The following is a 15,591-nucleotide window of genomic DNA, read 5'->3' on the forward strand; positions in this document are numbered from 1 at the left end:
GTTGCTCCTTGTTATTCACATTTTACTAATTGATATTGGGCTAAAGGTCCCTGGTAGCATTAGCTTTGTGAAAAGACAAGAAGGAGGGACAAAGACAAAAAGACAAGAGAGCCTTTGCCCTCTTGTTTACCACTTTGCTGCTCAAACCATGCCCTGATTCCAGTCATGGGGTTTGGGACCTTTCTCCTTCTACAAGTACACCACAACATTAAAGATAAACAGAACTTGTGTTTATTTTGAATTTGCCCCTGAACAAGCTCAGTTCTGGAGATTAAGTATTGATCAGCAGAGCCTTGTGGTGCTGTTAGATTGTGTGGGGGATGTGCAGAGGCAGCCTGCTGCCTACTCACCTTTCATGTCACTTGTGCAACACATGACAGAGAATTTCACAGAATTACAGAAGAGTCTGGATTAGAAGCAGCCTTAAAGACCACCTAGGACAACTCCCCTAGCATAAGCTGATGCACTTTCCACTAGACCAAGGTGTTCAGAGCCCCATCCAAACTGACCTTCTTAAGCTACTTTGCTAGGACACCCTGTCCTCCATATCCCTGGGATCTCCACATTGCTCCAGATGAATCATAAGTGTTAATCTGCTTGGTCTGGTAAAACCAGACCTGCCCCACCACCTTCAAATCATTGACCCACTGAGTCAAAAATATTTACTTGTTATTGCCTTTATGACTCCTCCACAGACACAAGAGGGGAGGCAACCCCGCTGAGCGGACTGAGAGCCCTTGCACTCTTTGGTAACCATTAATCTTCTGATTTAACATGGAGTCTATATTTTGTTGAATTTAATTGAATTCACACAGAGGTCTTTAATCTGTGCCTGCACCCACATGAGCAGAAAAATGCTATAAGGGGAATCAGGCATCTTATGTGTTAGCAAATGTTCAACAAAACTTCAGCAACTGTCTAATGTCTGATAAGCAGTGCTTGCAAGCAGGAAACAAAACATACTAACAAATGTACTAAAGAGAGAAAAACAAGAACTGCTTTTAGAATTTAACTAGGAAAGCAATGCATCACATGAAATAAATGAAAAAAATGAACAAACTACTATTTATGCTTGCCACTCCTGACAAACATTAATAATTATTTTCATGAGCTTAAGGCAAAAATGAAGAACTAACTCCTGTGGTTTCTTGGGCACAGTATTCTCTGCTGTTCAAACTACAAAGTGCAGAACCATTTTGCTCTCCAAACTTCTGTCTGTGAGGCATTAAAATAACAGAATTTAACAGAATTTTGAGAGAATTTTTTTCTGAAAAAAAGTTGGGTGATTTACTACTTGCTTGCTTCTTCTGGATGCCAGAGAAATAGGTCTGGAGCACATATATACTCTACCAGCATGAGAATTTGGAGAAGTAGAGACCTTGATGGTTGTGATAAGATACAGCTCCTTCCTAGCTGCACATTATGGCCAGTACAGCGATGTAAAGAAGCAGTTCTTTTAGTTCAAAGGACTTGTTAACTGAATTCAGAAATAACTCACTTTGGCTAACATTTGGGTGTTAATTTAGAGAAAAAATATTTCAAAATCCAAGAAGGACCTTAAGCTTTCATTCCCTAGATCTACTGACCTAAGGAGCCTAAGGAGATTTTATTTAGATCAGCCCTTCTGTTACATTCAGCCCTAACTCTTCTTGAAGAGTGTCGGAACTCAGGACATCCCTCTGGGAGTCTGGAGTTTCCTGGGACCCTTGCCAGGGGGCTCAGAGACCCTGGCACACAGCCCAGAACACCATCGGGTTCGAGTGCGGGCCATGGAACAGCTTGGCACCTTTGCATGAGGAGATAGAGGCCACGGCAGTTTAGATGGTATAGGGATAAAGTATTCACGGAGTGTAAATGTAGGTTTAGGATTTTTGGTATAGGGGTTTCTGGTGACAAGATGGAGGGATTTGGGCATGTCTAGCCTTTCTTCTTCTTCTCTACCTCCATCTTCTCTGGTGATATTGGCACTTTTAGATTGGTCTAGAGTAGAAACTCACTGTCTAGCGTGGATGATAGTATTGGAAAATAACTGTAAATATTGTACATGTAGTTTGTAGTATATAAAGATAACACCGCCCTGGGGGAGGGCGGAGTGCCTCTGACTGTCCTGCCGAACGGATCTCGGCTGGACAGGGAGAAAGAATTTTATAGATAAGATGTAATAAATAACCTTGAGACCGAAAAATGAAGAGCCCTGACTCCTTCTTCGAGCACCGGGCTGGGAAAAGAAACTTTTGAACTTTTTCGGGGTCACTCTGACCAGCTAGAGAGAGAGACCCCAACAGAAGAGTATGGGAAGAAGAAGCTTAAGGAAATAACAGAAGGCAGCAACATCTGTATAATCTCTCTTCTGCTTTGAAACACGGAACATAAAATCAGAAATAGCTGCAGACAGCACAGTTGTGGCTAATTGTTTCAGGTCTGAGTCTGCAGGCTTTGAGGAAAGTCCTCTTCCCCCATGCACCAGGTATCTCCCAAACAGCCTCCAGTAAACAGTCTGACTAGCAGGTTTGTTCCATTCTCCATCCCAGGCACACTGGTGCTTACCTAGGAGCCATCAGCTTCTTAAGCTCTACATTAAGCAATGTGAATAGATCCACTCAGACAAAATAGGTACTGGTCTGCAATCCAAACACAGCCTCCTGTGTGACAGAGCTGTGTTTGTTGTAGCCAGAGCAGGCACAGTATTCCTGTCCTTAAAAACAAATGATCATGTTTTCAATTGCTGATAACATCATCAAAGTGCAGGACAGTTATGTTGAAATTCTCTGCACCAGGATCTTGTTTCAGGTTTCCTTAAAATGTGTCTGATCATATGAAAAATTCACAGCATCAATCTTGCAGTAAACTGGGGCTTGGTCTCTCAATCATGAAAATGAATGATGCTGGCATTTCTTTAAAAAGCATGGTGTTAACTCAGTAGCACAGGACAAATTTTCAGGTAGGAAAAAATTTTATGGAGAATGTAAAAGACATATCTGCCTTCAGATGTAGTGGGCAATTCGAGATAATTCTAGAGACAAACCTATACACTCTTAGCAGTAGCTCAATCAGAGGCCTAAGACAAATGATGAAGAGAGTTGAACAATTTTACTTGTTTCCACTAAAAAAAGAGACCGCAGCTGTGGATCTTCTAGGTCTTCAATATGTACACAGTGCTGTACTTTGGAAAGGTATATATTACCACATTGAAGGGAGAGGTTTGGATGGACATTATGGGAAAAAACAGTGACAAAGACAGCAAAATGCTGGCCTCAATTAGGTGTCGTTGTGTTAGGATAGAGCTAAATGTAGCCTGGGCTTGTCTCAGTAAAGGAATTTAATGCACATATCAGGGGTATGGCAATTATTTTTTCAGTGACTCTCTGATAATTCAGCAAAAGGCAGGGATGAGGGGATAATGTGGCAAAGTATGCTGATTTCAACACGATATAATAAAAATCACATTATACTCACACACACACACAAATTATATCCTTTTTCCAAAGTTAGAACGGACAATAATTTCAAAAAATACTTTCACAGAGAGGAGGGGAGGATAAAAGCATTGCTGTTTCCTCTTAAAATCTTGAAGGATATCAGAGTTCAGTGAGTCATGCACTAGAAATGAGCTGATTGAAATTCATGTGTGGAAAAATCTCAGGTGAGTAACTGGCGATGATAGTCATAAGTAGAGTCATTAAGGATAGATGCCTTTTAATGAAGCCAGAGCAAAGAAATATATTGTGTTGTGATTTCAGGGGTTACCCCAGAACCTCGGGTCCCTCCCCTGATAATTCCCTCCCAAGTGTATCAATAACATCTCCTTTCCCCTCCCTGAACTCTGCCAAGTAGTGTCTGTCAATCCTGGCATTCCAGAAGGGCGTTGAGTGATTGGCAGATTCAAAGGATGCCCTCTACCCCTGGGGGGGCATTGGACCATCCAGGTGTCCTTTGTCCCTTAAGATCTCCTTCTATGTACCTGGTTGGTGGGATTCCTACCCCTTCCTGCCCCTCTCCCCGGGTTAAAAGGAACAGCAATGACGCAGTCTGGGAGTTCTTTTGGAGCTGTTGCTGGATTCAGAGGCCTCTGGGCTAGAATAAAGCTCTGGATCAAAACCCTCCATCAGAACCAACTCCTTTCCTTCACCATCGCCTTAAAGCTTCACCGCCAGAGGGAAACCCGAGGAACAGACCCTCCATGGAGGAGGCTCCATCTTGCCATCACCAGAGCTCCTGCATGCCTGGACTTGCCTCCATGCGCTCAGCTGCAGCACACAGCTAGCCAAAAGTGTCTCTGGGGTAAAAACACCACAGCTGCTGCTATTTGGTTCAGCACCAAGGGCCAGACAAGCTCAGGCATGTCCCATCCGGCTATATTGGTAATTATTCCGATAGAAATAAAAGGATCTCTCTTTTTGATGAGGTTTTTCCTCTGCAGAGAATTATTTATACCCAAAATCCGGGTGAGTTGATCAGCTACTTTGGTAGTTATCAGCTGTCATTCCAGACATATAGGAAGATGAACTGAAAATTCTCTTTTTCTTCCAATCAAAAGTTAAACTTCAGTCTCTCTAAGTGCACCAGGACAGCACAGAAATTGTTTTTCCTGGCAAATGTTTGGCCCAGTATTAAGTAAGAGAGGCTGTTGACGTTATGAGTTTTCCCAGTGTTCTGTAAATGCTATTTTCCATCTGAATATAACATCCATCAGCAGCTACAGGTGTCTGAAGAGTCAGGGTAGAACTGTGTGTCACCTGGGAGGGCAGGTAAGGACCAAAGGAGAGGCTTTGAGGGGGAGCAGGGCATTTGTTCTGCAGCACAAAAATTAACACTTCTATAGCTCTGGTTTATCAGCCATCAAGGGGCAGGATGGGATTCACCAAGGACAGGAAAGTTCCCACCCTAATTCCCACCCTAATTTTTTCAGGCACAGCTGAAAAAACAATCTGATGCTAGTTCAGTATCCCAGGAAAGGAAGGGGCAAGGAGTCCTTTACGGGAAGCAGAAACAGGGGAATACAGAAAGCTTGAGGAGGCAACTACTTGTGATTTGCTCGAGCTGGGGTCCAAGGCACTCCTGGGTGGGGGTCTCATTCCAGTCTGCCAACCTCCAGTTCAAAATTACACATCCTCTCGTGGGCAGCTGTCATCTCTCCAGAAAAAATGAGATTTAGAAACTAGAAGTGACCATGGCTCATTCCCTTCCCTTCAGTGAATCTTCCTTAAGGAATGTTTTTGAGAAGCAGCAAGAACTTCGGGGCAAAGTACAATGCATTTTTAAGTGTTGAAGGAAAAAAGAAACCGACATAAGAACAATCTTCCTATGGCTTTATATTTGAAACACATGGGCAGAGGAGGCTCAGGATTCCAATGGGTAGGAAACACACTGGTGGACGTTACACTGCTGAGACCCCACATCCTGAGGATGGCTCTGGACAGAGAAGCCAGCCTAGGGAAAGGCGGGATATCCCTGACGTAGAACAGTTACGTGGCAGGCTGAAGAGGCTGGAAATCTGTGGGTTTTTTCCCAGGAGATGGCAGTAAAGGACAACAGCCTTTCAGCCAGCAGAATACAGGGAAGTGGAAGCAGTGGTGGAAGATGAGCTGCTCCTCAGTCAGTGCTGCCACCCTCGCCAGTCGCTCCTTGTTACCAGAAGCAAAGCTGTATTCTTCACATCAGTGCTTCTAGCAGGGGTGAGGAGCTCAGTCTTCTACATTTCCATACAGCAGGTAAATTACCAGCTTTTTGCTTATCACGGAAGGATCCCACTCACAACCTCATCCAGACTGGAAGAAGCCCAGGAGGTCTCTCCTCCAGTATCCTGCTCACAGCAGGGTGAACGCTGCATTTGCACTGGGTTGCATCCCACTTTGTACAGTTGTGCCTTGAGACACTCCACAGATAAACTTCAGCCTCCTAAAGTAACCTCTTCTCATGCTTAATGATCATGTTACTGCTTTCCCTGACTTGTTTCTGGCTGAAAACTCTGCAGTTTGGATTTATGACCATGACCTCTTGCTGTCTGGCTGCAGACTTCAGTAAGGAGCCTGGCTCCATCTTGTTGGAAGCCCTTTCTTATGTATTGAAAAGTTGTTGTCAAGTTTCTCCTAAGTATTCCCTCCTCCAGCTGAACAAGTCCAGAGCTCTGTATCTCTCTTCATGCACATTGCAGGATTCAGAAAGGTGCACTGCCCTCTCTGAGCCTGGTCTAGACTTCACCCCAAAACAGGCCTGGCAGCCTAATACTACATCTTAAAAGGAGAAAAAAGGGAAGGATTTTATTCCTTTACCTTCTCTTAATTTAATTATCTCCATTTATCTACAAGTTCTTCAGGCTCTCTACTCTTCCTTGAAGAAAAAAGGATTTCCAAAGCACACACTGCATAGGTAACTGCAGCAACTTTGTGCATATTTTAGGATCAGTTTTGTCTCAGAAGAGGCCAGTGTTCAGCTAACAAGGGACTTGGGATAGAGAAAGAGAGACAACTGGTTTTACTGCACCCCAAAACAAAACCTTTCCCTTTCCCAGTCTTACAGACAGGCAGAGATCAGAAAGGACGTTATTCACTGAAGTGATCCATGACCTGGGAGGGGCAAAGATCTGGAAGTGCTGAGGTGCTGTGGTGTGGTACAGCTTTCCTCAGTCACTGCACTTCCAAAGCAAGCTGTGCAAGAGTGCTTCCTTGCTGCTAATGTTACAGGACAAAGGACAATAGCTCTGAGTCCTCTGCCATTTCCTCAGAGCCTACAGTAAGCCAGAGAAGTAATTAAATACTCTGGCAAAACAGGCAGAAATATGCTTTTTTTCTGTTCTGTGACTCATTGGGCAGTCACCAGGAATAGCCAGGAATTTAAAGTAAAAGTGACTTGCCAGTCTGTCTGGTTAGTGGAGTTTGTTGATGAGAAAAGCATGGACAAATTCACTATGTATTTCTTGCCACTCTTGCGTGTATTCACCTTTCTGAACCTATTTATCCTGGCATTTTTTGTAAAGCACAGTGAAAGGTATATGGGAATCTGAAGGGAACCAGATAGGACAGCAGCACACTACTGAAGACAAACCTGGCAAATGAAGCCATGGGTAGAGGTTTCATGCAAAGTGCTGAAAGGAGAAACATATTTTGTCCAGCTCAAACATCAAATCAAATCTCCCCCATGTACTCAGCATGGTATCCACCACATCCCACATTGTTTATGAGCAAGTCAAACATCTATTTTGTACCTCAGAGGCACCAAGAGTTCAGCTGCAGACAAGCCTGTTTTAATAAGAGAGCCTGTGTGCACCTGTGGGTTGAAAGCTGTCCCTGCTGGGGTGGCTCCTCCAAGGACCATCTTGCCAAGAATACATAACACCAATGCCAAAGCCAAGATTCAGTCCCAGACTGCCCTCGTGGCTTGGCACCTGCCAGGTTCTTCACCAATCCCATCCTCCTCCCCATCACCACGTCTTGCTCTCCTTCATTTCACAGGCAGACTTCCAGCATGGCAGTTCCGCTTCAGACGGAGGCTGCCCATTTTGTTGGCAGACCAGATGACCTGCCAGCTGATGCTGAGGGGGCCAGGGAATATTTCCTCATCTCTCACATCACTGAGACAACATTCAGCAACAGAGCTGCAGGACCTGCCCTGTTCCACCTGTTTGCACCATAGCCAAGCCAGACCTTGCCCAACAGAGATGCTGCCATGACTGACAGAAGTACAGCCCTCTGCCATCCACCCAGCTGAAAAATGAACCTCACCCTCTGGATTCAGATTTTCTAGATACTGCTTAGTGACCTGGGCTAATGAAGAGAGTAGCAAACCCTGAGGCCAAGGCTTGGCCTCACAAATTCCCTTCAGGAGCTGAGGAGTGAATTACTACTCAAGGAGAACTGATAAACAGCACTAATTGGTAACCTAATGAGAACCATCAGTACATTTTGAGGGGGGAAAATGAATCATTAGCTGGTTTATTACAGCAACACAGGTTAGTCACTTACTTTTTCTTTCTTTGTCCTCTTTCTTTGTTTTTGGTCTAGTTTAGAAACATTGGCCAGCCAAAGCTGACTCTCCAATATGCCTGAGGCTTTTCTCAGGCTCACAGAGGCACCACTGACATGGCATTCAAGTTCTGTATGGATAGGAACCAGGTTATTCCCCTAAAGTTGCACCAGGTGAGCAGAGGCTGGATGTCAGCAGGCAAAAGTCCAGTGTGCTGAGCAGTTCAGGAGCTAAAGTTCATGTTTACCCTTGTGGAAAGTGTGAATGGGCTGGACTCCGTGTGTTGCAATGAGGGAGCAGCTTTACTAGTCAGGGGACATACAAATAGATGGGACACTCAGTCCACACAGAAAAATGGAGACACAAATCTCTTCCTGCATGGCTTAAGTAATTTGAAAAAAAGGTCTAATGATTTATGCTGTAAGAGCACTGTAAAACATGGAGTGGTGTAACAAAATCTAAAGTTAATCCCAAACTCTGCAGGCTGTTCTGGCATGTGGGTGTTCTTACTGCATTATCAACAGCCCTGTGGCATGCTGGTGGGGCAGATAAGAGGGACAGGTCTGTCTGATGCTGTCTAGTCAGGGACAGAATGAAAGACTCCATTCTTCAGAAGGTGAATCAGAAGGCTGAAGGCCAGCTAAATGAAAGTAGCAGATCCTCTTGTAATGTGACTTGCTAAGGTGAGACTTGGTTGGTCTTCAAAGTAAAAACCTCTCACACTATTGGTGAACTATAAACAGCACACTCTGGAGAGCCATATCTCTAAACAAACAAAAAAAAAATGGTTACAGAAAGAGAGATAATAATTGTTTTAATTCTTTTCTCTACGTTTCCCATGGCTTCTCACAGCTTCCCAGGAAAATCCTGGGACAGCTATGTCTCCCTCTTTTCAGAGGATATGTGATTACTACAGTCTGTCCCGACAAAAGACCTCTAGAGAAAGAACTGAATGTATGAAATCAATGAGCAAAATCCCTCTGTGGCTATTCCTACCCCAGCTTCTGCAGCCTTAGATCCTCTGCAGCCTCATCTCCACGCCTTGCTGTTCCTGAGCATTTCTACACGGTCTGGGCTACAATCATCTCCTACCAGGGCCCTGAGGCCACAGGCAAAACAGCGTGGGGAAGTTTACACTGCAGCTTCCCCTTGCTGGCTGGGTTGCTGCTGAGAAACTCCTCCTTTGTACGCTTACTTACATGTGTAGGTAAAAACAGACATGGATCTCATGGCTTTTATTTACAGTCCAGTTAGAAAAGAGCATAACACCCCGCCTCACCCCCTCCATCTGATTCATTTGCTACATTTAAAGGAAATGCAGTGGGGTTTGCCAAGACATACAAACTCCTTTGTTCTGAAAAGGCAAAGTAAGCAAGTGAACAGCATTTTTTTCCAGTTAAGTCAACTCCTTGATTACAAAAACACCCTCAAAACGATAAAGATATATAATACAGAGAAAGTGCTAGCAGGGAAGTAATTTATGACTATACAAAAGACTGATGGAAACAAACAAACAAAAAAACCCCACAAAATTTTTAAGGCCCATAAACCACCTTGTTCCTGTGTCATCAATACACGATTTATGTCCCTGGAGGTGTGACATGGAAGCTGCTGCATCTGCAGCACTGAGCTGAGCCATCTGACATCAACATACTCTGCTTACAGGTTCCAGGTGCAGAAATGATGCTGGAGCTGGCAGGTTATTTGGCCCCATTCTCATACATCACACCTGTACATTCTTATACCAAATGCTGTATTTATATTTTTTTTCTCAGATGCAGCTGGCAATCATTTGGTTTTGCCCTTGAGAACACTGTAGAATTAGGTGTAAAATGCCCCAGCTTCCAGAATCAGGTATATCACATATAAACTCCATTCCCAGTAAAAAAATATATGCAGATTTCATAGTAGCAGAGGAAAAGTTTAAAATGTTAATCACAGTGAGCCTTTAAAACCCTAAAATCACAAATATACACCTCATTTTCTTGCCGTATTTCTACATCTTTCTCATGATTATTTAAAGGCTCATTATGTCCAGGGTTTGGAATGAAAAACCATGATGCAGCAAAGCTCTCCATGTCCCAGGCCACATTCCATTTATGTCCAAGTATATTTTTAAGTACATTCATAATCTTAACCCTCTCAGGTAAAAAACTCAGATTCTCAGAAAACCAAAGACTATCTTTTCCTAATCCTCTGTTATCTGTTTCCTCCACTGCTTTGACAATTCTTCTCACTACCCAAACTCATCTCCACCACTCCAGCTGCTCTGCCATCCTCTGTTTTCCTTAATTTCTCTCTCCCACATCTACATGCTTTTCCATCCATCCTTGGTTCCCTTCCACACAGCAGGAAGCTCTGGAAAACCAACTCAAGCCGGAAAACAAACTTCAGTTCAATTATTCAAAGATTATTTTCTCATGTTTACACTTCTTTGACCTGATCTGATTTTAGAAAGCACCAGATTTTTTTCAGAGAAGAGCACTCAGTCTTGGAAAGGGTCTGGTGCAGGGGCTCAGGGCTGTTGGTCCAAGAGGTTTTTCAGATCCAGGTCTCAAATTTAATCCTGAGAAAGCAGCAATGGCCTTGTGTCCTCTCCTGTGGGGCACAGGGAGCTGTGCTAGCGGACGAAAGATGCCACATGTGCTGACACTCCAAAGGGAGCAGAATAGGCTGCTGCTAATCCTTGCAGGCCGACCACCAAGTAGTGACAACCCTTCTGCAGAACCTTCCCGACATTCTGGGGAGAGAGATGAAAAAAAGGGATAAAAAAAGACAGGGTGAAAAAAAATACCTTCATATAAAATCATTCTGACAGCCAATGTCACGGCCCCAGAAAATGAAATTCCTCCACGGCTAACGAGGGCTGGAGAGTGGAAAAACATTTTACCATCTATTTTTATATAGGCCTACACACCCACAGGGTATAGTTAAACTGAACGGATGCAGCCTCCACAGGAAGCCAGGCTTTTACATGTGATTCTATTCAAGAATAAAATTAGTTTAAGTTCACCCTATTTTGTAGAAGTACACGATTCCCACATTACATGTTCTAACTATGTTGGCAATTCCTAGAAGTTCATAACATGCTAAAACTGGAGCTGAACAAGAAGGCAGGAATCACTGAGAATACATTTATGAAAATGTCACTACTTTTTGTCAGAACTCAGGACATCCCTTTGGGAGTCCGGAGTAGCTGGGACCCTTGCCAGGGGGCTCAGAGACCCTGGCACACAGCCCAGAACACCAGTGGGTTCAATTATGAACCGTGGAGCAAATTTACCTTTGCATGAAGATCTAAAAGCCACAGCAGTTTAAATAGTGTAATAATAAAGTTAGCACTGGGTGCAAATGTAGGTTTTGGGATTTTTAATATAGGGGTTTTTGAGGACAAGATGGAGGGATTTGGGCGTGTCTAGCCTTTCTTCTTCTTCTCCACCTCTATCTTCACTGGTGATGTTGGCACTTTTAGATTGGTTTAGAGTAGAAGCTCACTGTCTAACATAGGTGATAGGTATTGGAAAATAATTGCAAACACGTTATATGTAGTTTGTAGTATATACAGATAACACCATCCTGGGGGCAGGCAGAGTGCCTCTGACTGTCCTGATGAGCGGACCTCGGCTGGGCAGGAAGAAAATTTTATAGATAAGATACAATAAACAACCTTGAGACTGAGAAATGAAGAGCCCTGACTCCTTCTTCAAGCGCCGGGCAGGGAAAAGAGACTTCCGAACACTTCTTGGGGTCGCTCTGACCAGCTAGAGACCCCAACAACATTTTGTCAAAATATGATTTTTTTTTGTCAAAATAAGAAAGTTTTGGTCCACATCATTACACATTCAGGAACTCATCTATGTACTGCACTAGAGATAAACTTGCCATGAATTATTGAACTGAAAACCTTAATCTAATTTAAATTTAATTTTTGACAGTTTTTGCTCATGTGGCTGCTCTCAACTGGGGAATTAATACAATGTAGTCACATTTGGAGGAATATCAGAATTAATTGTTAGTAACTCCTTATGGTTATGTAGGACTAGATTAAATTGACCTCTTATAATATGGAAAAAACTGAATCTGAGTAAGTATTTTTAAATCAGTGAAATCCAGTCAATATCTTTTATATTCTTATGATTTTTTTAAAGCTGGATTACAGAGGGTCTGGCACATAAAAACCTTTAGCTGTCATGATGCTGCTACACAGTTAAACTTTGCTGGCTTTACTCCCATGGAAACTTACTCAAAAGGAGTTAAGCTGCCAAAATAAAAAGGTGCCTGGAGCCTGGGGGCAAATCCTGAGGCTGGAGGAGGAGAAGGAAGGAGGGGCCTTCCCTTCCCACATCACTATGTCACGCTGGAGTCTTCTTTCCCCCTTCCTGCCCTTCACTTACCCAGACCTCACCTGTTCTTTGATGAGTTGTTCTTTATGCCAGAGCCAAACTGGCAACCCTTCCGTGTTGGGAGTCTCATCTAACCAACACAAAAGGGAATACACAGTGCCCAAGAACTGGCCTGTGCTCTAAACACCATTAAAAGCCAACAGCAACAGCACCACCAGCCAAGTGATGACCTGTTGCCACCATTCTCACAAAACTGCACCATACAGATTAGGCCTACGGGCTTGAGACAACTTCCTACAGCATGGGACCTGGAAAACACCGTGCTGGAAACTCAAAAAATCAAATTCATCACAAAAGAATAAAATATTCTGTTAATTTCTTTATGAAACAGTAGGATTTGAGAGGCAGTTCCTGAAAATGTTGGCATCTGTAAACTGAATTTCAAAAGTAACTGTGCCAGGCTTAATGGCATTTTCTGCATGTCAGACATAGCAAGCGTATCTTTACCAAAATCATGGGTTTTTTTAATAGAATGTAGTAGAAAGGCATATGTCATGCTGACATCTGTAATCTCAGTAGCAGGAAAGGATTCCTGACAACAGACAGGTTTCTCCTGCTAACACAGAAACTATTTTTTGCCACGAACATCCAAGACATACCTGAGAGGTACTTAAGTGACATGAACAAGAGAAAAACAATAGAATTCTTCCACATTGCAGTTTTGTAACCAAAGGCACCCATCTTCCGGTGGGAGGAAAACCAAACCACCAGACTGTAGGACTTGTGACTTCCCAAACAGGAAAGGAAAAGAACAATTTTGATTCAAATTTGTTGTTACAGATGAAGAACAAGATGCCTTCTCTTTTTTTGTTGTTTTTCTTTTGGGTTTTTTTCCTGTAAATCACAGCAGTGATTTCTAAGGGTCACCTTGGCCAAGGAATGTCCTGCAGGGCTGTTTACAGTTTCTTTCGGGCACTTCAGTGGAAGGGAAAAAAATGCAGGCAATTAATTGGAAGTTTTAAGGAATAGTTTTAAACATATGACGCCGAGGAACGCAGAACCAAGAGAGGCAAAGCACTCGTCACATGGATCAGCTTAGGGTCATTTTCACTTCGAACAGACAGATTTTGTGCTCTTTGATCCAGGCGACGGTCGGTGTCCGCCCCCAAGCAGCATCGGCTCCTTCCCGGGCAGGTTCAGAGCTAGCCCTGACCCCACTTCGGAGCCGGGCGCTGGCTCTGAAATGCCTACGCGATAAGGGGCATTCCGAGAGCCCCGCGGAACTGTCGGAGCCGAGGCCCCGCTGCCCTCTCGGCACCGCAGACCCCGTGCCGGGGGTCCCCATACCGAGGATCCCCGTGTCAAGGGTCCCCGCTCCGGCCGTCCAGGGCGCGCTGTGTCCTCACCTTTCCGTACTTCTTCAGGCGCTTCCCGTAGGGCCGCTTGCCGGGAGCCCGCGGCGGGCGCAGCGGCTCGTAGGAGCCGGGCAGGACGGCGAAGCGCACCTTCCTGCACCCCGAGCCCTCCTCCTCCTCCTGCAGAGCCGCCGGCCGCGGGGCCCCCGCGTTGACCCCGGACCCCGCCGCCGTCGCCTCCTCCTCCTCGCCGGGCAGGATGGAGACCTGGTCGTCGCCGGCCCCGCGGCGGGAGAACCTGCCCCTCACCTTGGCGCCCAGCCGCGCACCCACCGTCATGGTGCCTTCGGGCGCCGACCCGTCTGCACCGACCTCGGGCGCTTCCTCCGCCGCTGCGCCACAGGTGTGGCCGGAGGCGGCCGCTGCCCCCTCCCCGGGGCGGGACAGTCGCGGGAAGAGGCGCCCCGGCCCGGGGCAGCCGGGCGAGGGCTGGCGGTGTCCCTGGTTGTGGACCCTGGCCTTGCCGCCGCTCTGGTGCGGGAGCCCGGGATTGAAGCCCGTCAGCTCAGCGGGGACAGGTGAGCGCTGACGAGGCGGCACAGCCCCGCACTGCGCCCCACTGCTTCGGCCTCGGCGCCGCGAGGGCCGGCGAGACCCCTGGAAGATCCTTCTGTGTCTCCGCACGCACTGCCCCGGCCCACGGCAGCACTGCTCCAGAAGGTAACGCTCTCTCCCCGTCAGAGAAAAAGGCCAAGCTCCTTGCACATCGCTCTGTTATAGGTGTTCCTACCAAAGCCACGGATGAACAGCCTCTTCTGCGTCCTGGGCTGCGTTCGAATACCCCTGGGCAAGTGGAAAGCGACGAAGTTTCTCAGTGGCTTTGCTCAGATGCTGGGGGAGGCTGTGATAGACCCACCTCCGCGGCTGGGGTGCTGTAGTGTAACAGCTGCCTCTCCTAAGCGGTGTTCCTCAGCTAGGGCACATCAAGAAACACAAAAAAGTACAGGGAGGATAGATACAATTTATTAAACCGGTTGGTGTATTTATCAACATTTGATATGCATGTGAAGACTTTGGACAAGCAGATGCAACACGGGGCAGACTAAACCTTTCCCCTGTATTTTTCTTACGAAGAAAAAAAGCCTTGAACCTTGCATCTCCCCAAGACGTGTGCATAACATTCAGAAAGTAAATCCTGCACTTCACAGTCTTATCTGCCCCAAGGATGGTGATTCACCATCTTCACAGCTCCAGAAAGCTGTGTAAAGAGCAGTGGGGCCATGTCCCTGAAGGGTGGAAGGTGTGAGTTAAGTCATTTTCACTACAGGAGAAGAGCTCTATCCCAGTAAATGAGAAACTCTGAGGTAGATAATTTTTCCCTATCTTCCCAAGAGAGGCAGGCCTTTCCCCATAGACTTGGTTTGTACCTTGCAAGTTTACTTCCCTTTCCAGAACTCAGCTATCAAAAAAAAAAAAAAAAAAAGCACCTCAAAGACTACATCTCTCAGCTGAGATTTAGTGTCTCCATTTGCATGGTGGCAGGGGAATCATTACATGTTCTGCAATGAATAGGTCCAAGGTACCCTCAGGTGTATGACATCAGATGCCAAACTTATGTCTAAACATTCATGGAGTTTTAGCATCATCCATATGGCATAATGATGCCACCTGGTTCCCAGCAGTGTCATTCATTCAGTGGACCAGGAATGACTGCTTATTGTATTTTCACTGATTTATATAAATTTTAATGTTTTTAAACTGGACTGTGTGAAAAGGGATGCACTAGTTTTGAAAATTATATACCTCAAAGCAAAAAATGCAAAAAGCCCCCAAACCCTGACTAGCTGAACCATGCAGTAACCCCACTGCTCACCCTCCACCCATCCCAAACACCCCCCAGAAATGCTACCAACAAATTACAATTCATAAGG

At 45.2% G+C, this 15,591-nt stretch overlaps 1 protein-coding gene across 1 annotated transcript; it reads right to left on the reverse strand.

Moving 5' to 3' along the window:
* Nucleotides 1-9,182: 9,182 nt before the first annotated feature.
* C3H1orf115 (chromosome 3 C1orf115 homolog) lies at nt 9,183-14,071 on the reverse strand. The gene is made up of 2 exons (XM_050972946.1): nt 13,712-14,071; nt 9,183-10,702 (listed from the first exon to the last, which is right to left on the reverse strand). The coding sequence occupies exons 1-2, from the start codon at nt 13,997-13,999 to the stop codon at nt 10,583-10,585; spliced, it is 408 nt and encodes a 135-aa protein (XP_050828903.1). The 5' UTR covers nt 14,000-14,071; the 3' UTR covers nt 9,183-10,582.
* Nucleotides 14,072-15,591: the final 1,520 nt, after the last annotated feature.

Source organism: Serinus canaria, chromosome 3 (genome assembly GCF_022539315.1).
Source record: "Serinus canaria isolate serCan28SL12 chromosome 3, serCan2020, whole genome shotgun sequence".
NCBI classification, from domain to species: domain Eukaryota; kingdom Metazoa; phylum Chordata; class Aves; order Passeriformes; family Fringillidae; genus Serinus; species Serinus canaria.

Bases quoted from the DNA above. Each gene is read 5' to 3' on its own strand.
- C3H1orf115 (XM_050972946.1), bottom strand. From the start codon at position 13,999: ATGACGGTGGGTGCGCGGCTGGGCGCCAAGGTGAGGGGCAGGTTCTCC. The intron at 10,703-13,711 runs GTGAGGACACAG...CTCTCTCCCCAG, and splicing joins GCCTGAAGAAGTACGGAAAG to AATGTCGGGAAGGTTCTGCA.